Here is a 21061-nt window from a genome sequence, read left to right as displayed (position 1 = left end):
TGGCTTTTCAGGCCAGGATACCATTTTGATCCAAACAGGACAGAGAACTCAGACCATACAGGTTAGATACAGATTAAACAAGTGAAATTGGAAGTGATGACACAAAATTGGAACCGGAACACTATACATTTAAATCTGATAAATGGGTACACTCTCCTAATTGGCTGAATTTCGGTCACATAACATTCAACATTTACTTGACTCCTGTTACTGAACAAACACTCTGTCTATTGCAATGATTATTCAGAATATAGAGCTTTAACATTCTAACAAAACAGTTTATCACTTACCTTCCCCCTTTAGTGCAAGTAAGCTACAGCAATCGAGTAAAAATACGAAGTTACAGCAAGGAAGACAAACCAAAACCAAGTACCCTTTTCCCCAAAGGCATATATTTATTTGAAATTATTTCAAATGATAAAAACATGGTTGATTAACATGAAATGACCACAGGCAAGACAGGTTTTTTTTTGCTCTTACATCAGATAGGATGAAAATATGAGACAAATGTCGTGATTTGGTCACCTGTGCGGAACAAAATATAAATCATACATCCAAGATAGGAAACACATTTTTGTACTACAGGCAATCAAGAGGCTCTCTCCATGTGTGAAAGATCACCACGGTTGGTTACCCCATGATACCCGTTAGTCAAATGGCTCTTTCCACTACAAAGTGTTAACCCAGAACCTTCCATAAAGCGACTCTTCCCAGAAGCCATGAAGTTCTATGACCAGAACCACCCCTGAGGAGGGAGGTACATCATAAATAACGTGAAAATTGCACGTTTACAAGTCAAGCTTGTTAGACCTGCATGCTATTTTCACCATTTTAGGGGGGGGGAAAACAAAAATATATATAAGTTCTCTCAAAGTGGGGTCTGGGGGACATCAGCTGCTAGCAGATGTAAAATATGTACTAGGAGTCGTATTCTTTTGTAAATTTCGGAAAAGATAGGAACATTTTGAATAATCTTGATCTACTAATTTCTTGTAGTGGAAAAGAGCCAAAAAGCTGGTAGCTGGTGTTTATTTTCCTACCGTTATACATCCATGCAACGTGCGCACACACACACGCACACCCACCCCTAGGGCCAAGCATACAGAGAAGTGCTAGAAAGATAACCTGTCTATCTGGCCATGGGACGAAGCCCATCCGAGTGGACCGTTGTTATAACTTTTTAATCATTTCTTATTTTCTATATTACAGCCTTTTTACAACATAAAAATAGATCAATAACTATGATTAGCATATTCCTCCTCATACTTAAAGTAAATATACAATATTTATTGCATTTTCAAATAGAATCGTTTCCACTTTAGCTTTTTTTTTTTTGCTATAAAATAAATGCACTGGTACCGATAAGAGCGAAGAAGTTTTTTTAGTTTTTGTTGTGTGTGTAAGGCAAGGACCAGTCAGTTTCCATGGAGGACATCTTAAACTGACCCATGGCGTGTTCTCTTTCTGTATGCTTATGCAGTGCTCTACTTCAGTGGTTCTCAACTGGTGGGCCGTGAGAATATTGCAAGTGGGGCCCCTAAATTATTGGCAAAACACTACGATTTTAATGATATAACATTAATATTAAAAAAAAGAAAGAAATGGCAAAATGCTTTTGAGATTTCCAAGTGGGGGCCCTGCCCCTGACCCAGAAAAGGTTGAGAACCACCGCTCTTCTTCACTACAATGTATCGACTGCAAAACTAAAGCATGGCATCACGTACGAAGAAACAAAGGAGAAGAAAATAAAAATAGAACATCATCCATCTGCTCCAACAGATCTGGCACTTAAGTGTTTCCTTTTTTTTGGTCAGTTGCTACCAATGAGAATCCTTACACATCATTCCTTGCATAGCTATGCGTTTAAAACAGAACCTATCTTTCTCACCAAACAACAGTCCTTGGAACAGTGGTTCTCAATTTATCTAGCATCACAATCAGTGTTTTATACTTCAGCTATAAAGAAAATAGCAAATCTATGAACTCACAACGGGATGTCACAAGTGAGTTTGTATTTCTTCCATTGAGGGGGAGGGGGGGAAGAAAATCTTGGACAATTTTTTTTAAAATGTTAACACAAATCTTCCTGTATGCTGGTCCACGAAACCTCTTCAGGTCCTTGACACGAAAATGTTATTTTTGAGAACCACTGCCTGGGACTAAGATATTGTACAAAATCATACACATTTTCTGATCAACGCCTGTGGAAGAAGGATTTCACAGACTTCAACAAGGTCCCTCATAAAGTCCTGAAATACAACACTGCACACTTCTAGTCTTACCATTGATTGGTTCATTGACGGGAACGAGGAAAAACCTTTCCTTGGACACCACCTTGTGGTAAACACAGGAATCACTGCACCTTTAACAAAGCCTATGAGTACCAGATTTTGTTGTTACACATGACAGTAATCCTGTTGGGGAGGGGGTAAAAAAAAGAATCCGTTACCCATTTATATACATGACCATCCAGCATCCACAGGTGCCATCATGCACATTTTCATGATTTAAGAGTTAAGCTGCCAAACACCAATGGCATTATTATAATATATCATAATTAGACTAATAATAAAGATTAGAGGAAATAGAAATGGATCCTCAGTGAATGTAAAAGCTAGCTTTCAAGGGTCCTCTCTCACAACTTGGTAAGCATTCAAGTAATCTTTGTCTATGTCGACAAAACCAAGTCGACATCACTGGAAAACTACTCATTCTGCTCTGCTCCGTTCACTCCGTCTCATCCGTTTTTGGCACACTGGGAGAGGGAGGGAATTACATTCCACACACACCTGCCCTCCTGGCACTGCTGGAATGACTATGACCAAACGAAAATAAAAATAAAAAATAAATCATATCCTCCATCCATACATATGCTCATATGTCAGCGAGTGTGAGTAGAGTAGCCAATCATTGCATCATAAAAGTCCAAACATGGCACAAGTTTCCAATCATTAGTGTTAAAATGTCCTTTCCCCCGATGCTCCCTACAATCAATGCGTAACACCAGAACAAAAAAAATGAAAATGTAAAAATAAGTGGAAAGAAATCATGTTAACGTTATTCTGGAATATGCATCGAAAGAAAAACATGGAATGCATAACATTTTGGAAGTTTCAGAGTTGGTCCTACTATGTAGTGTCAACGCCACGCCTCTCCGTCCGTCCTGTGAGTAAAGACCGAGTGGTGACCACAATGCTCAAAACTTTGCTTTGCTTCTCAGTTCAAAGTGTTTTTGTTTTGTTCTAGTATTACTAAGACAGTGCCTGTCATGTACTACTACAATGTAGCGTCAAACCTGGGTAGTTGCAATGCATTCGTCAAATGCTTCTGGCTGGTGCTTTAGTGTTGTGTAGTTTTAAGTGTGTCTCTGGTGTATGTGTTTGAGTGATACGAGTGCTTTGTGCCACTCCCCTGAACGTCGTCCATTCATTAGACTGATTTGAGTCATCAAGTCCTGCGGTTTCCTGAGTGTTGGCCGAGTTCACCTCCCCACCGGCGGAGCAGGAGGTGCTCCTCTTATCATTCCTAGAGGAAGGAGAAACCAGGGTTACACTATGTGACGTCGGTTTTGTCCTTGCTATAAAAAAACAAAAAACACGCTGGTGGCAAACATGAACTTGAGAACAGCATAAATTTCACACAGTTAAGGCATTTTGTCTGTCTGTCAGTCAATCAGCCTGCACTGAAATACAGGTATGGGATGTTAAAAGCGCAAGACCGTATGATCTCAAAACTGTTCTTAAAGGACCCCCAAAAAATGACTTATTTTCTATCTATATATAGGAATGTGACACAAAAACATCCATGAATTCAAGGCTTCATGGGGAGATGAATTGATAGAAAATAAGTATATTGACATGATTGCAATGATGATGATGAATGGAGGCCTATAAATGCGTCCTCTGGATTAAATTATGTCTATTTCAAGCATTTAGAAGTTACTGGCAAAATTGCCAAATGCTGTTTTTGCCCGTAACAAAATGTAATATAAAAACTGTTTATTTCCTGATCTACATCTCTGCCTCCGTGTGAGATAAATAGATAGATAACAGATAGGGTTCTGTTCTGGAATAGCACTTTAAGACAAGGGGCAATGAAACCTGATCAATAAATCAATGCACAACAGTGTCGCTTAGTTAAAAGAAGAGATCTACAACAAAACAAGCTTGTAGATCGGTTCTTTGGGGCAAGCAACAATGTAGTGAAATGGATGTATGAATAATATAATTAAGCATGATTAAATTATCTCCTGCATTTGCTTCATCAACATGCTCAGTCTTGAAGGCTTTCATTAGTACGAGTATGATGATGTCAATATAAATGTCTTATAAATTAGGTTAGTTCTTTATCTACAAGGGCATTCGTGTTTAAATAAAGGCAGAATGTAAGGACACCGACTTCAGTGACTTGTACCTTTATTATTTTTGCTGGGGTAAATCTTATTGAAATGCCTGTACTCCTCTGGAGGTGGAAGGTCTTCAACGGGGTGGAAGTTGAATTTGGACTCAAAATCATCTGTAGGACATAAACGTGGGAGAGTTCAACAATAATGCTAAAATATAGAGAGAATACTAAAAACAAAATGTCATTCACTTACTGCACTTACTTGCGGGAACACCTTTTGGTGTTTTAAACATTGTTATAATTTAGCTATTGAAAAATAGCAGATCTACAAGCTCATGAACTTGTAGGTCTGCTATTTTTAAAAAGAATCGTTAAAATGTGCCTCAAATCTTTGAGAAAATTGTCATGATTTAGAAAACATTTATTTAAAATTTCGACGTCAGGCCTGAATGGGTTAAACAGAGAAAGTAATCTAGGAACTGACTCACAGAGGAACTGGGAGGGCTCATTTGAATGTCTGCGGGGAGGACATTTGACTGCCATCGACTCCCATCACAACAGCCTGCATTGTGTCTTTGCTATCAAAACAATGTTGACTCTGGGTACCAGGGTAGGCATAGCTAAACAGGTGGCCTGAAGAGGGCAAATACATTCTAGTCCTAGTGCAATGGTTTACATTTTATTAATGATTTCTCAAATTGATGGATTTCAAAGTGTTGAATGAGGTTGTGTCCAAAGCAAATGTTGCTCCCCGGAACATTTTTGCACATTTACAGAAAACCTATTCGGTAACTAATTCTGCATCTAGTCATAAAACACCTTTTCAAAAGGCAGTTGTCTCTTAAAAAAATTTCAGCATTCAAATTCAAGAAAAGTAATAGATTTAAAAACTCTAAACGCGTTGCTTCACATTGCGTTTCAAGCATAAGGATCTGCTACTTTTGATGGTTTCGTGTCAGTATGATCAAGTAGGGTCGTAAATCTAACTAAAACTAAAAAAGTAACAATACGGAAGATCATGGAAAGTTTCTGCCCGACAGTGGCGATATAATCGATATATATACGAATAATAACTCACTCTCACCTATGATAGACTTGGAGGAGGAGTGTCCGTGGCCGTTGCGAACGGGAGGAGGTGGGGGCGGAGGTCCGGCAGGCGTGCGGGAGGACAGGGAGGCGGGCGGCGGAGGGGGCTTGCCTCCTCCTCGGCCGTGCGACTCCGAGGAGGTGCTGTGGGCTGCGGAGCTGTGGACTCGGTAGGGAGGCGGGGGAGGGGGCGGGTCCCTGCTGCCGTTTCGAGACCCGGGATGAGGTGCCTGGGGTGCTTCATGATCCAACACACACAGAGAGAGAGAGAGAGAGAGAGAGAGAGAGAGAGAGAGAGAGAGAGAGAGAGAGAGAGAGAGAGAGAGAGAGAGAGAGAGAGAGATGGCTGAATTTCTAATCACACTAAACAATCAAATCATTCAATGATCGAAGGGACGCTGCACCGTTTTACAACCTGTCATAAATAACTTAAATAAATACAACATGGCTGTATCACAGGCTTTTAAAAGTTCCAGAGAACTACGTATATGGTGACGTATGTGTCTCAAGTCTTCTCACTGCGCTGAGCACATCGGGTATGGACTAATATTTAGAGACTGTCGTTTTTCCTCTACATCTGGATCGGAAGTTCGGAAACGTGGATCGATGACATGATAGCTGATCTCCGATTGGTGAACAGATTATGGATTGTGAACCGATAGTGAGCGCAAGGGCTTGTAGGGTTGTGGGGGGGGTACTCTTTCTTTGGCGTGGCGCACTGCGTGCAGCAACCGGGAGCCAATGAAGGAAGCAGAAAATACATAGAATACACATTCATACGGTGTGTACGAAATGATGAGTAAGAAGACACAGAGCGAGCCCTAAACTGTTGTTCCCAATGAGCAGGTTGATGCCTTGCATGGCTGCCTCTGCCGTTGGTGTGTGAATGGTTGAATCTAATGCACATGAAGCCGGCGCTTAAAATAAAGGCACTATTGAAATAGAAATGCAGACCAGTTTCAAATGGAAATAGTTAATAGTTAGGGAATAGTTAATTCATTTGTCTTCCCCCCCCCCACTTTGTGACCCACCGTTTAACCTTCTCCACTTTGTAATAGCATGTGAGCCAACCTTTTCCTTGAATTCAGTTATGCTCTCTCTCTCTCGCTCTCTCACAGCCCTTTGGGAAGGTAAACAAGGCATTTGAAATCCAATGACGCTCTAATGCCCATCGTCTCTCATTCATCCGTGGTAATGTGTCAGTGACATGCACACAACACAAGACAGCATGCAGATATATTTACATTTAAATTGATTTCCTCATTTTTTCTTATGAATCATAAAAAGGTGTGAAAGAGAACTTACAAAGATGGGGGTGAAGCAGAGACGGGGAGAGAAAGAGGAATGCTGGAATATTCCAGAGGGCTTCTGGAATGTAGAGAAACCAGGAGGCCTCGTGGCGAAGCGCGCCATCGTCCAATGACAACACGGAGCTTCAGAAAACAAGTGCCTTCCTGTTTCATACTCTCGCTCTCTGAATTCAAATGAAGACGCTCCGTTGCAAAACGCTACACATGAATATTCATGACCTACGCATATACCGTGTATTATTGAAGAAAGGATGAACAATATTTTGTAGACCGGTGGATTGGATTTTTTGAAAGAAAGCTTCATTCGATTGGAATCATTTGATCCGATTTTTTGTTTGAGTGGTTGTCCAATTTTTGCTTTCAACTGCAGCCAAGTGGAAGCACAGCAGATTTTACCTAACCGAATCCAAGCACGCATGCCAAGACGTAAACTAGCTATTCAATGTATCGTGGTCAGTGAATACAAACTGTAGCTTTTGGGGATTGTACACTACAGCTTTTTCATTTATTATGGGGGAAAAATAGTTTAAAACGTCAGAAATAATATGTTTTCCTCTATACAGAGCTGATGTAATTCCCGGTTGTGCCATTAAACTGGGTCGAGTACCTACAGTATTATTCAAAGGTCAATAAGAAGATTTTGGATGAGGAGGAGATAAATAGGTTACAGAAATGTCACAATTCCAACCTATTACAAACAAAGACCCCACCCCAGCCAGTGCAGTAATTTTAGAATAAGGCAAGGTGTGATGACCTTTCAGTCTGCTAACACAGGGCCAATGTTTGTGAGGTATAGTGTTTGTCTCTTGGGCTTAAAATTGGAACCGGGCCACACAAGAGTTGAGAAATAATGCTTGTTAAAACCTGCGCGTTGCCTTGTGTCAACATTCCTGGCACTCACACGGGGAAGGTTAACCAGCTACAGTGTGTTAGCATACCTGCTCTGCGACCGGGAGGCTCCCGGGCGGGCGGCGGCGGTCTGTTGCCCTGCAGGGGAGACGGCGAGGGGGGCGGCGGTGGCGCGTGGCTACGTGCGTGGCTGCTGCTGCTCGCCGACGTGTTCTTCTTGTGCAGGGAGTTGTGTCTCTGGGGCAGCTCCGGAGCCCCGTCCACGTGGTGGGGCGGGCCGTTGGAGACGCCGCCGCCGCCCGATGGGTGTCTGTACGGCGGGGGAGGGGGAGGAGCCGCGGAGCCGCCGGTGGGCGGCGGCCTGCTGGAAGGCGACGGCTTGGTAGACGGAGGAGGCTGCATGGAACTGGGCGGGGTGGGCCCTCTGCTGGGCGTCGGCGGGAGGGGCTTCTCTCGGCTGTGGTGGTGCTGGTGGGAGGAGGAGGATGGCGGAGGCGGGGCTTTGGGGTTAGGGGTGTTGCCGCCGCGGTTGCCTCGGTTGAATGGCGGCGGAGGAGGCGGGGCCGAGGTGCTGTGCTTCATCCCCCCCGCTATGCTGGACGAGGAGTGGGAGGACCCGGTGCTCTGTGGACGAGAGAGGTCTGGGAGAGAGGGCCGGTGGTGGTGGGACCGCTGGTGCTCCGGAGGCGAGGGCTTGTCGGGCGCGGGCGAGGGCGAGGCGGAACGGCCTGTGGGTGGGCGGGGAGCAGCGGGCCGGGAGCCCGGGGGTCTCAGGGCTGACCGACCCACTGAACCTCCTGAACTGTGGCTGTCTGTGGAGTGACACACACACACACACACACACACACACACACACACACACACACAGGTTAGAGCCACGTAGCATATTGTCTGTCGGGCAGAAACCTCCTCATATCTCCACGTTTTACACTTTACACTCGTGAATTAATACCCTATTTGATACTACACTACTACAGCATCACACTAAAGTATCAAAAGTAACAGATCCAGTAGTAGATCTGATACTTTTGAATTTGAATGCTGATAAGAAACCGTTTGACATAATGAGGTTTCCACCCAACAGAGATGATGTGCATGTAAAACCAATTTAGGCATTTAGCAGACACTCTTAATCCAGAGTGATTTACAGAAAGCAAGAACACCACATGGTAATACATAAAAATGGTCATCAAGGATCATAAACAAGCTAAGAACCTAACATCCGTCTAACAGTAGAATAACTGTACAATGAATGAAGTATAAAAATGTGTGTGTTATAAAATGCTATCTAAATAGTGACACGTGTGCACAACAACCTCTCAAAATCCTTTAGGCGACTCTCTGATTAGCTCCCAGTAGCCGTACAAAACCCTGGTGCTGGTGAACCAAACATATGAATGTGGGGCTGTATTCCACACTGTATAAAAGACGTGAATTCCCGTCATCTCATTTATACTCGACAAAAGACCACACCGTTGAAACGTTGTATTAATTTGCCTGCTGTGTCACTGATTATTATTTATTTTTTTAGCATCTTAAAAGTGAGTTGCGACTCGAGCCCTTGCTTTGTTCTAAGTCGGCTGTTTTAACAGTTTGGCTCAACACTAAAGATGGAGGATGTGGATCTAATTTTGAGTTTTTCTCATGGTCCAGCAATATGGGCGAGCCACACTTTGCCACTATAGGCTTCTTGGCCTATCCTGCAACAACCCTGACAATACCACATCTACCGGTACCAAACTCATACAACAACATGGTCAATACACCATCTACAGTACCCTACCTAACTCCTGCAACGACATGGTCAATACACCATCTACAGTACCCTACCTAAACTCCTGCAACAACCTTGACAATACCACATCTACTCTAACCAACTCCCCACTCAAAGTCTATCTTCCATGCTCCCCCATATTTTTCCATAACTAATTTCAGTAAACAATATGAGCGCTCAGGCCCCAACTTGCGTTTCTGAACCTTTAACCCCTTTAGAGTACAGTTGCAACCCGAGATCCCTGGCCCAAGATCTTCTGGCAGCGGTTCAAACAAACCGTAGAGCCCAAAGGTCACTGTGACTTTACTGTTGTAGCTCTAATGGCCTGCCCAAGGAAGAGCAGGCTGGCCTACTCCCTGGCAAGTTTTTCCTTATTAGCTTGCCGAGCCTTGCTCTTTATTTTTGCTCTGCTTGTTTTCTAATTTATTCCTGTTGTGTTCCCTTCTAACACTGGTTTAAAATATGCTATAAAAATAAGATTATTATTATGCATGTATTCCTTTTTATACCTTAAAAAGTTAAAATACAATTCATAGTCCAAACTCATCTTAGTGTACATTTATTACAGTAGAATATTGTATGAGGACTTTGTACTTTCATTTTGCATAGGACAACATAAATATTAGCTAGAATATCGTTATGCACACCTCATGGCTGGCAATGTGCATGATTAGCTTCCTTTAGAAAAGCAGCTAAGAGGGTGGTTAAAGGACCACTTCACCACTTTTCAACCCATCTTCATATAATTGGTTAATTATCCAAGGCGCTTTACATAGATTGTGCATTACATTCACCCATTCACACACGCATTTACACACCGATGGCGGCGGAAACCATGCAAGGCACCAACCAGCACATCAGGAGCAATTAGGGGTTCAGTGTCTTGCTCAAGGACACTTCGACACTAACTCTGGGGGAGCCCACAGGGTTCGAACTGGCAACCTTGCGGTTATCATCCAGCTACTCTACCCCTGAGCCACCGCTGCCCCTTATGGGTTAACGTCTCATAGGAGGGCTGTGGGCGGTTCAGAAACACGTCCAGTGACATCATCGTTAGGCAGATTCTTAAACAAGATTTTTTTTTTTTATATTTAGATTTTTTAATATTGTCAGAACGATGGCTTCCATTTTCGCATTGCAACTTTTAAAAAATTGCCTGCAGTTTCTATTGGCTTGGATTCCCCATTGATGATGTTGCTGGTGGACGGGTTTCTGAACTGCCCACAACACAATGAGAACACAGACTGAGTAGAAAACAATTGTTATATTTTATCATGCTCATTAGTGATGACCAATTATATGAAGATAGGTTAAAAAGAGGTGAAGTGGTCCTTTAAGGCGCATACTATACTGTATATAGGCTCTACTGAAGCCTGAAAGGGAGTCGTGGGTTCGATTTCTGAGCCTGGTGACCTTTGCTGTGTGTCATTCTCTGTCTCTCTCTCCCTGTTTCCAGTCTGTCTCTACTGTTCCATCCAAAATAAAAAGGCAGAAAAGCCCCAAAAATATCAAAGAATCACACCAGTGTGAAGTGAGTGGTGCAAGTCCGTGTGGGGGTCCCCGGAACTTCCAGACCCACAGGAAGGTGCCTAGATGGCAGCCCGGTTCCGGCAAGCCGCCCGCGTCCGAAACGGTTGTGAAATGACCGTGTGGGGGTCCCCAGAGGGACCCTCTACTTTACTGTCACTGTACTGTACTGTATTGTCACAACCGAAATCATCATACATACAGTTAATATGTGTGTGTGTGTGTGTGTGTGTTAGGCTGCACAACAGTGACCAAACCAACCAACCAACCAAACACTATTTACGTGCTCGGACACATCTAGTCAGCCAGCCAGGGACCCACAAAGCTCCCTATAGGAGTGGTTGCACCACTCAAAAAGAAGATCTAGATCAACCTTTTGTTCTCACATAAAACTATATTGATCAAGACAGCCGTTACAGAAACAGTAACATACAGGTATAACAGGTGGATATAATGAAATAATAAGACATGTGCATTTACCTCCAACTGGTCTCAGTTTTGGCACACCTCCTTGAAAAAGGCCTCCCATTGGCATTGGTCCTCCTCCTCCAAAACCACCTCCTCCTCCGCCTCCTCCACCTCCTCCTCCTCCACCTCCTCCGCCTCCTCCACCTCCTCCTCCTCCACCTCCGCCGCCTCCTCCACCTGAATCTAGAGAAAAGTGTCATAGTTGTAATAAAAAATAAAAAGCAGTGCAAATATTTAAACTATATCATTGAAAAGCCTAAAGTAAATACAGTTATATTTAAATATAAATAAAGTTAATTTGCATGTAGAGAAATGTGTGGTAGTTGTATGTTTGCAGGTCTGCAATGTGCGTGCGTGCGTGTGTGTGTGTGAGAGAGAGAGAGAGAGAGAGAGAGAGACCTCTCTAAAAACGGGTAGCTTCTCTGAACCTGGTGCAACTCACTCTCAATAATCGGAGCACTTCTGTCATTGACGGCAGCAACTTTCTTGAGTTTGGCTCCTTTGCAGATGTCTCCCAGCAAGGCCCCTCTGCCCTTGGCGTCATCTCGGTTCAGCTTAGGTGCGGTGTTGTTTGCCTATAGGAAGATGTGATCAAAAAGGTAAATTCAAATTCCAACACGGCCTAACTGCAAACTGTAACTCGATGCAACTGTAAATTTGTAGTCTAATGTACAATATAGTCTACTTTTCATAATAGTGTATTAAGTCCTTGCGATATGATGTGAGAGTGAGTCTAGCCAACACCAACTCGGGACTCCACACTCAACGAGTCACTAAGACAAATTCCTGGCTATCAATCATTCATAACCAGGTGTTTCTGGCTGACAATAATAAAATAGCAATGAATTATAAATCACTTTTATTGTTCAAGGTTCAGTTTAAAAATAGCCTGTAACTTTCCAGCAGAACCATAGATATGTTATGGTAGCATGTTTATGGTGGAACAATGTTACTATACGACACACAGTATCCTGTGTTAAGTGTGTACGGGTGTGGGTGACACAAAGATGATTCATACCACCGGCTTATGCAGAGCAACATACATGTCAGCAGCATGTTAAGCAACTAATAGTTACAAGTGGAAATAATCTAGGTCAGAGCAACGTATTGCACCGCCCCATTCACCCATTATCACAGAATTAAATAGACGAAATCAACCGTTATCGGCACCTTGGAATACGGCCAAAATTTAATACAGCGATAACGGGTGAATCCGCTGCGTATTTAAGTGTCCCCAGAATAAATCATCATGTAGCCATCAATCCAGATATATCTGTTCATCCACTCTATACCAGCACCAGCAGTACACCTTACATTGAGGACTATTTGAGGATAACCTTAATACATGGTTTCGGTTGTCCGCTCAGAGGCTGTGTGTGGGAATGGGAAGATGGAGCCGCATACCACCTGAACAGCGCTTTTGTCAATGTGAGGTTGGGGGTATTGATTTTAGCTCACTCGTGGGCACTAACAGAGAGACTTTGCATATGCTACATGCTTGCCTGTCAATAGAAAGCTCCTGTTGTAAAGGGATTTTGTGTTGTGTATTGTATATTACCTTTTAAAGTTTTTGATTCATCATGGATCCCAATGTTTTATACATTTGTGTCAATAAAGTAACTAACTAGGAAACGGAATTAATTGTCAAAATAACTGTTCGGTGCAAGCCAGAAAGGGTTGGGGTGAATGTAACTTGTGCTATACTAATTTCCTCTAGTGGCACAAAATCATAATAATAATACATTTAACATTATCATGATATTTCTGGGAAAATCCGTCTGTAACCTGTGGAGGCAAATCAAGTTGTCTGCCCTCTTCCAAGTTTGTAATTCAACCAGTCACATCTTCTATAGATAGGCTATCGGCATGTTGAAGTTGATGTTGAACTTAAAACATCTGCCTAGTTAATAGTACAGACTAGTGATTTACTGATTTAATTGGGATATATGCATTTGACAACATAAACATACATATATTCCATTCCACCGCTTAGCTAAACAATGGAAATTATAGTAGTCGACTCTACAAACTTGAGTGTATTTTTTATGATTGTACAGTTGTTTAATTGACCTGGTTGAAGGTGGGGGGAGGGGGTGGTCCTGGGGGAGGAGGGGGAGGGGGAGGTATTGGCATGGTGTCCCTCTGTTGGCACCACTGGTCGGTGTGGCAGTTGGTTCACCTTCTCTGATCAAAAGACACACACTGACTCCTGCAAAACAAAATGGAAAAAAGCTTTAGCAAGTCTTTTGAAGTTTGTCTAGTTTTAGTTGACTAAATATAGGACTTTAGTCAACTAAACCTTTTAGTAAACTAAAATTGATGTTGGAGGACCTTGGTAATGTCGTAACGTAATGGCCGATTTGTAGACCGGCTACCGAAAATAACCGGTTACAACACGTAGATTGGCTATTTTTCGGAGTGCGACTCGTGCACTCACAACAAAGCATAAAATGACTTTTCTAGTATCTAGCTGGCTGATCAGCGAATCAAATGGTCTGGTGCAATTTGAAGTGTACCCAAAATCAGAAAAGGCTAAATAAATAATCCAGTGGGCAGCTTTGAAAAGAATAGAAACTGTTTCAGTATGTATATCCAATCTACGTTATTTATTATAAAGCACATTTAAAACAACAGGGTAGTATATAGACATAAACAAGTGTAAAGTCTTCAGTGATGTGGTCAGAAACACAACACTCAGGAAAGAAACGGGGACATTTAGCTCCATTTGTAAGATGAACAAGGGCCTTGTATCCGAAAACAAAACCGAAAATGAAGACAGCACATATAGACCTTGGTAAAAGAGGCACATTATGCTTAAAGTATGGACAAACAAGTAAAGAAAATGTAAATTATGCTCATTCCACAGTCACACCACAGTGGGTGCATTGGCAATGTAAACCCCCAAGACATTCTTGCTGTTGTTAGAGGGAACCTGTTGCTGTAGACTGGCTCCTTCAATACATTTATCATGTTGTCCTGAATTCTCAACATTGTCTGTCTGACTACTACTGTAACACTGCTTGAGGATTTTCAAAAGTTTTAAATTACTCCGCCATCAGAAATGTGGCCACCAGATATTGGGTGTTGGGATATGTGTCCACCACGTATTGGGATGCACTATCAATCATAAATAATGTTTTGTTTTGTCCTACTGTACTGACCGTCATTTCAAAGGAGCTTTGTTTTAGTAAAGCAAAGTGAATAATACAAAATAAAACACACCTGCAGTATTATTAAACAGACAACAAAGATTTTTAATCCAAAATAGCTTTGAGCTTGTATCCGGACCAGAGACAATCAACATGAATTGTATTCCATAGTACAGAACAGATAGTCACCTCCATGTTTAATGTACCATCCTATTTCTCATTGTCCAGGCTTGGGACAGAACTGCTGTCAACCTGGAATCATGATGAATATTGTCTCCTTGCTGGCTCTAGTAACTAGTAACTACAGAGCACCAATTGCAATTGTTATTGACCCCACTGATTCAAACCAAGTGTCGCTTTGTAGATCGTTTTTGGTTAATGTCAGTGCTCAAGGAATTATCAGAAGCTATTATAAAACAGTATCACTGCCATGAACAACATTCATGGATAGGGAGATAGGATAGCGTATCTAATGTTGGCACTGGCAGCACATCAGTCAACACGGCATGATATGCAGACAACACTGTTTGTGATACATCTGGAAATAAACTCAGCACAAAAAAGGTTGGAAACTTAACTCTGGTCCATCATTTCTACACTTTAATAATACCAATTGGTGTTGTATTATATATCATTCTAATCATTGATTAGTCACCTTTACGAGGTATAGATTGTAAGGATAGTGCATCTGTGGAATGAACAACACAGCTATATGTGTAGCGTACCCCAAAAATGTGCCAACATGGCAAATGGTTGGTATTCAACCCTTGCTTTGAGTTGTTTAAGTGGATTGGATAATTTCACTCTCCCACAGCATTATGGAAGAAAAACAACACATATTGGCAATTTTTACACTTCATTAATTTTACATTCAGTTTTTTTGGAACTCAGTAGCGGGTGGAAGATTCAAAAGCAGCCGCACATCCTCATGCTGTTCACCAACCTCATCCTAGGTGGTTCCGTTGGTCACTCTAGTCTAGCTCATACAGCACGCCCAAGCTGATCCCACAAGTGTTCAATTGGGTTGAGGTCTACTCTGTGACGATCCTGGCTCTGTGGGGGCGACCGTTGTCATCCTGGACGATGGCGTTAGGCCCCAGATTCTGAAGATATGTGATCGCCACTGGCTACAGAATCTCATCCCGATATCTATTGAGATTGCCTTCAATGACAACAAGTTCTGTCTCGACTGTGAGAGATACCATACCAAGTATTGGGCTGCGTAATTGCGTATGGATCTTCCAGACGCTAGTCACGCTACAGAGTTCCCCAAAACGGAGTGTAGAATTAATGAAGCGTAAAAATGGCTAATATCATGTGTGTTTTTATTTATTATTATTACCGTGTGAGAGTGCAATCATCCACTCCACTAAGCAACTCAAAGCTAGGGTGAATACCAACCACTTGCCATTTTGGCAAATGTTTTGGAGGCACTGCCCACATGATAAGCTATGTTGCTCATTCCACAAACGACAGATCCTTACAAGCTATACCTTGTTGTAAAGGTCAACGATTAAGATGATATAAAATACAATACCAATTGGAATTATTAAAGTGGAGAAATAAATGGACCAAATTTACTTTCTGAACATTTTGTGCAGAGTTTACTTGCAATGCTAGGCTGCATTGCTGCCTGAATCCCAATCCTAACCACCGTTGCTCCGTGTTGAATCGATCCCCATCTCCACATTTCCTGTCAGTTTACTGTCCTATCAATAAAGTCATGAAAGCCCAAAAATGAATCGACATTACATTACATTGAGCTGCTAGTTGCACTTTTTGCACTTTTTTTTACATACTAATAGCAAAAGAATAGAGTAATCAGCTGTTTTGCTGGCTCTTGTGGAAGTCCCTGTTTCCGTCTTCCCAAAACAACCTAGTTGCTTTGGCCGTTCTTGATCATATATATAACTAGAGTACTAGTACCATATAAACTATTGTTATCCCCCAAATCTTCAAATCCAACATCCACGGTCCAAGTACATAATGATGAATAGCTTGATGTACACAATATATGCATTGTACTAACTCTATAGTTCAACAAATATCTATAGACAGTTTTCCTGGCTGCATGCATGCCAGGTCAGAGTATTTGTCCTGCCTGCATGTCTGTGGGAAAAAAAATACTTGAGACTGAACAAACTCATATTAATGAAAATCGATGGGAACGATGTAGGTCCTACAGGCCTCCCCTCCCCCCCCGCATCTAGGTGTGCCCTGGGATGTTTTGGCTATGAAAAGTGTGCCGTGGCAGAAAAAAGGTTGGGAAACACTGCAGTAGGATGTAGTCGGATACATGTTGGGGTCAAAAGTGTAAAGAGGTCAAAGGTCAAATTCACCATAGTCATGGTCAAATTGACAATTGTGACACCTCAGGAATGGAGACGGAGCAGGAGATGTTGTGGCGGGCAGGGTTTGCACTCCCAGGTGCGTTTTAATCACATGCCATGACAGCCATTTCCAACTCGGCTGTAAATATATGTAATGGATAAATAATATGTATCCAGTCCACCGCTGTGAGGAAAATTGGTGCAGACTTGGAAAGTGGGCACAAGTAAGCACCTGTGTTTATGTCAACTGTATACACACATGCTTCACAATACACCTTGGGCAAGAGTGTCTTGCATTTAGGTATAAAAGAGCAAGATAACAATCAAGTTAGTTGCTCGCTCTTTATCAGAAAACAGGTCATTAGCCGACTTGTGGGACAACATTTACAATGATTTTAATTGTCATTCTAAAACAGGATCATTCAGTCACTGTAGCAGTTACAGTCAATATTACCCTACCCAGATAGGGTATAACAAGGTCTGGGGGAATGTTTAGTGAAATATTGACTGAAGTTGTTCAACTGAGATGTGATAGTCACTGCTAAAGTATGTTCGATTCAAAAGGTGTTTGTGTAGCAGGATTGACATAATTTAAAATTAATAGCACTCTCTCAGATGTATATAATATATATTTTGGTATATACTTTCATGGATAAAGGGCTCCAAACTTTTACCCTTCTCAAAAATTGTATATGCAAATCTGTCCTCTCTGATTGAGGTCACCGATTCTCCCCAAACCAGTTAGCCGTCTGGGCCCATTGTTGATATGGCACGTTAAGCTGGCTTCTAACCCCACCCTCACCCTTCTTCACTCTTCCACTCCAACAGGCTGCCTGGTTTAAGTGTTAGAGCAGGTTTTCACAGAGGAGAAAAAAACTAATGGAATGTCACTGAGCAAGCTCGCCAGTGAGAGAGGACTACAACAAACGGAAACGCACCGCAGGGGAGACAGAAACTGAGAGCAGAGTTTGTCATCTCTTCTCTGCGTTGAAAATATTCAAGTTCCACTGCTGGGTATAGCTTGGATCAAAGACGAGTCAAAACCACAAACCCAAGTATAGCTAAAAAACAAAGTGCTTGTAGCCATCGTGGTGGAAACATTAATAAAAATAACCAAGTTTAGGTTCCGAGTACTATCAGCTTGTAGTTACTGTTCAGCTAATATGATCCAAACAAAAACAACCATCATCATCATAAATGGTAAATGGTGCATTTATATAGCGCCTTTTACTCAAGGAGCTTTACATAGATTGTGCATCAATTCACCCATTCACACACACATTCACAGAGCGATGGCGGCGGAAACCATGCAAGGCACCAACCAGCACATCAGGAGCAATTTGGGGTTCAGTGTCTTGCTCAAAGGACACTTCGACACCAACTCTGGGGGAGCCCGGGTTCGAACAGGCAACCTTGCGGTTACCAGCATCCAGCCACTCTACCCCTGAGCCACCACCGCCGACGCATCATCACTAAAGAAGAGTCAGAAATCGGGGCATCGTGGCATGTTTCGTGGGATTATTGTTCTAATCTAGTTGATGTTCTGATCTTAAGCAGACAAAATCATGCCAATGTGACAATTTTGTGATAATAATGATGATAATAATAATACCCCGTTGAATCCATGACTAGAGGTTAGGTCAGCGTTGAAGACTGTGTTATAACTACTAGGATGCAGCCTACTTTTCATCCTAAAATATGGACCATTGTTTTACCACTGCAGAAGCACACATTGGAGATGAACCAATATTAATTTGACTAATGCTTTTTTCCCTTAATACAAGTAATGTGATGTCTCAATTTAAGTAGGTCATGATTGCCATGGTTAGCTAGCTTCCTTTTAGGTCTCTATAGATATAGTTGGCAAATAATCAATGAGAGAAAATGTCCCCCTTTGGGGGGAAAGCTGGAAGCTGAAACACAGCCAAGTGGGGAAGGGGGCGGTCATTGAGGAAGTTTTGTGGTCAAGTAAAATAGGTAGAGAAAAGGCCTATTTGCAAAATTTTAAAAACTACGAGTTTAATGTTGCCCAAACAAACAAGGTGTTGTTTAAAATTATCATATGATAGCCATTAGCTAATTTTATCACTGCCAGCATCCACGAGATTGTATCACCAATAACACTTGTTGAACATAAACAGCTAAAACTTAAGCCATAATTTGAAGATGTCAAAGAAATATGCAAAAATAATTAAACTATGAATGTGTCGTTTATGATGTACAATGGCAGGAAGAGTTATTTTAACTCAGAAAGGTGGGGAAATTGAAAACATAGATATAGTTACACTCTCTAGGATTTTGTCGTAGATACAAACAGGCAAACCTTTAGTTAACCTTTATAAAGCACACATACTGGCCTAGAAGGCTAATTCGTGACCTTAGAATGAACGTGTCCATTCTAGCATGCAACAGTATTAGCCACATTATAACTTAAATAACAGGATCAACAACTCACCCTGTCTCGAAGAGGATCGCAAGTCTTGTCCTCCCAAAACAACATGAATGGAAAGTGCTGCTGTGGCAAATCTTTACCTAAAAAGCAGTTCCTCTAAAAGCTTGACAAAAATATACGAGAGGGTCTTATCAAGAGACTGCGATGTTTGGAACGTTCCACACGTTGTTAAATCTAATAAAAACAACAAAACAACAACGTTAGCACCAAAGTCCTGAAGTTAGCAGAGCTAACGTTAGCTTGGTTGCTAGTAGTTAGCCGCTGCTAGTTGGAAGGTGTTTACTAATGCCAGCTGTCAGTGTCAGCGGCCACTGACTGTCCGCTTGTCGATGTAAACAGGACTTCCTCCTCCTTGCTAATAATGTTGTCATGTATAAAAACACCACAACAACTAATATAACTTGATCGACAAGATGTCGTTACGCTGCCGACAACAAACTTTCACCTGCTCGCTCGTCCAGCAAGCAGCAAAAACGGTCGGCAGGAGAGAGACTCCCGTTTATCGTTGGTTGGTTCTCGGAAACCCGGAAATGGGCCGGCCAACACAAAATGGAGGCAGGTAAAGGTTTATACTTTATACCCCAGGCATACGACGGTGTCGCGCGCCGAAAATAGAAGATTTACAAGCTCATGCGCAATAAGAACCCGAAGCGCTGTGAGGCGTGAGCTTGTAGGTCTGCTGTTTAGTGTTTTGGTGCGCCACCGGCGCGCGACGAAATCATCACTGGCGCTTGGGGCGCGCAAGCCCCCCCCCCCTCCCCCAGTATTGTGGAAGTACTCACATTTTTTACTTAAGTAAAAGTATCAATAATGCAATGTAGAAATAAATCGTACTTGAGTAAAAGTACAAAAGTATCAAACGCAACAGGTACGGTCGCCCCTTTTCCAGCTCACCCCCAAAAGTGAAAAACGGTCGCCCCAAAAGCCGGCGAAGTCCCCCTAAACGCATCCAAATGTATAGCAGGCTACTCATGCAGAATATCCCGTTTCACACGTTTTCAAATGCGGTCTCACTCAAGTGGATATGTTTTGTTCTTTTGTAATAATAATCAAAATGCATAAACTAACTATAGTTTAAGTTTTCAAATTATTGTAACGGAGTAAAAGTATAATATTTGCCTTTGAGATGTAGTGGAGTAGAAGTAAAAGTATTGACAATTGAAAATATTGAAACAATTGAAAACAATTAAAAAAACAAATACCTCAAAATTGTACTTAAGTACAGTACTTGAGTATTACTTTACACCACTGTTTCTACTTTTGTATCTATTTTTGTACTATCAGATTCGATAAAAAATAATGCAGATCTATGGTCTTGATCCAAGGCTACCAAAAACCAAGAAAATCCTCAGCAGCAAACTGCTAGACTGAATTTGTGTGATTTGTAAGTTGTAACCCCGGCTTCCATTGAGATAGCTACCTGCTGCCAAAGAATTCAGAGAAGTAAACATTTCTTCAAAACAACTGACCTCTGGAACAGCTTCAGCCAGGAATCTTTAGTAATACTTTACATTAGGACTAGTTATACTGTAGGTAGTAAGACAAAACTTGTACTGTCTGCGACAGCCAGAACCATGATCTAAAATTGATATTTGTAATGACAAAAATCACACTCATGTGAAGTGAGGGGCGCTCTTATCATACATCATATTCCGTGCTCATACACAAACACAAAGCTGTGCATAGGAGCGGCTAGCGCCCCTTAAAAAAATGTAATGTGTCGTAATGTGAACAAAGCTCTTTTAACAGAATTCGCCCACTGTTTTACTCCT

At 41.9% G+C, this 21061-nt stretch overlaps 1 protein-coding gene across 2 annotated transcripts; it reads right to left on the bottom strand.

Annotated features, from left to right (window-relative positions):
• Window positions 1-370: 370 nt before the first annotated feature.
• wipf2a (WAS/WASL interacting protein family, member 2a) lies at window positions 371-19799 on the bottom strand. Of its 2 annotated transcripts, XM_083766143.1 has the most exons (8): window positions 19293-19799; window positions 13429-13567; window positions 11801-11933; window positions 11371-11493; window positions 7679-8401; window positions 5429-5668; window positions 4414-4515; window positions 371-3525 (listed from the first exon to the last, which is right to left on the bottom strand). In XM_083766143.1, exons 2-8 carry the CDS (start codon window positions 13489-13491, stop codon window positions 3482-3484), a joined length of 1428 nt encoding a protein of 475 aa, XP_083622269.1. In that variant the 5' UTR covers window positions 13492-13567; window positions 19293-19799; the 3' UTR covers window positions 371-3481. The 2 variants fall into 2 exon arrangements, with proteins under 2 accessions (XP_083622269.1, XP_083622268.1); XM_083766142.1 differs by lacking the exons at window positions 11801-11933; window positions 13429-13567; window positions 19293-19799 and having other exon boundaries at window positions 5423-5668; window positions 11371-11471.
• Between the last annotated feature and the right edge of the window lie 1262 nt (window positions 19800-21061).

The sequence above is a fragment of the Protomyctophum parallelum genome (assembly GCF_964188405.1).
Source record: "Protomyctophum parallelum genome assembly, chromosome: 5".
Classification (NCBI taxonomy): domain Eukaryota; kingdom Metazoa; phylum Chordata; class Actinopteri; order Myctophiformes; family Myctophidae; genus Protomyctophum; species Protomyctophum parallelum.
This window is presented reverse-complemented; position numbering and strand designations above follow the sequence as displayed.

Coding starts and splice junctions, on each gene's coding strand:
- wipf2a (XM_083766143.1), bottom strand. CDS start 13,491: ATGCCAATACCTCCCCCTCCCCCTCCTCCCCCAGGACCACCCCCTCCC. Junction 8,402..11,370: donor AAAACTGAGACCAGTTGGAG/GTAAATGCACAT, acceptor GTCACTCCACAG/ACAGCCACAGTTCAGGAGGT. Junction 5,669..7,678: donor GCCTCCCGGTCGCAGAGCAG/GTATGCTAACAC, acceptor TGGATCATGAAG/CACCCCAGGCACCTCATCCC.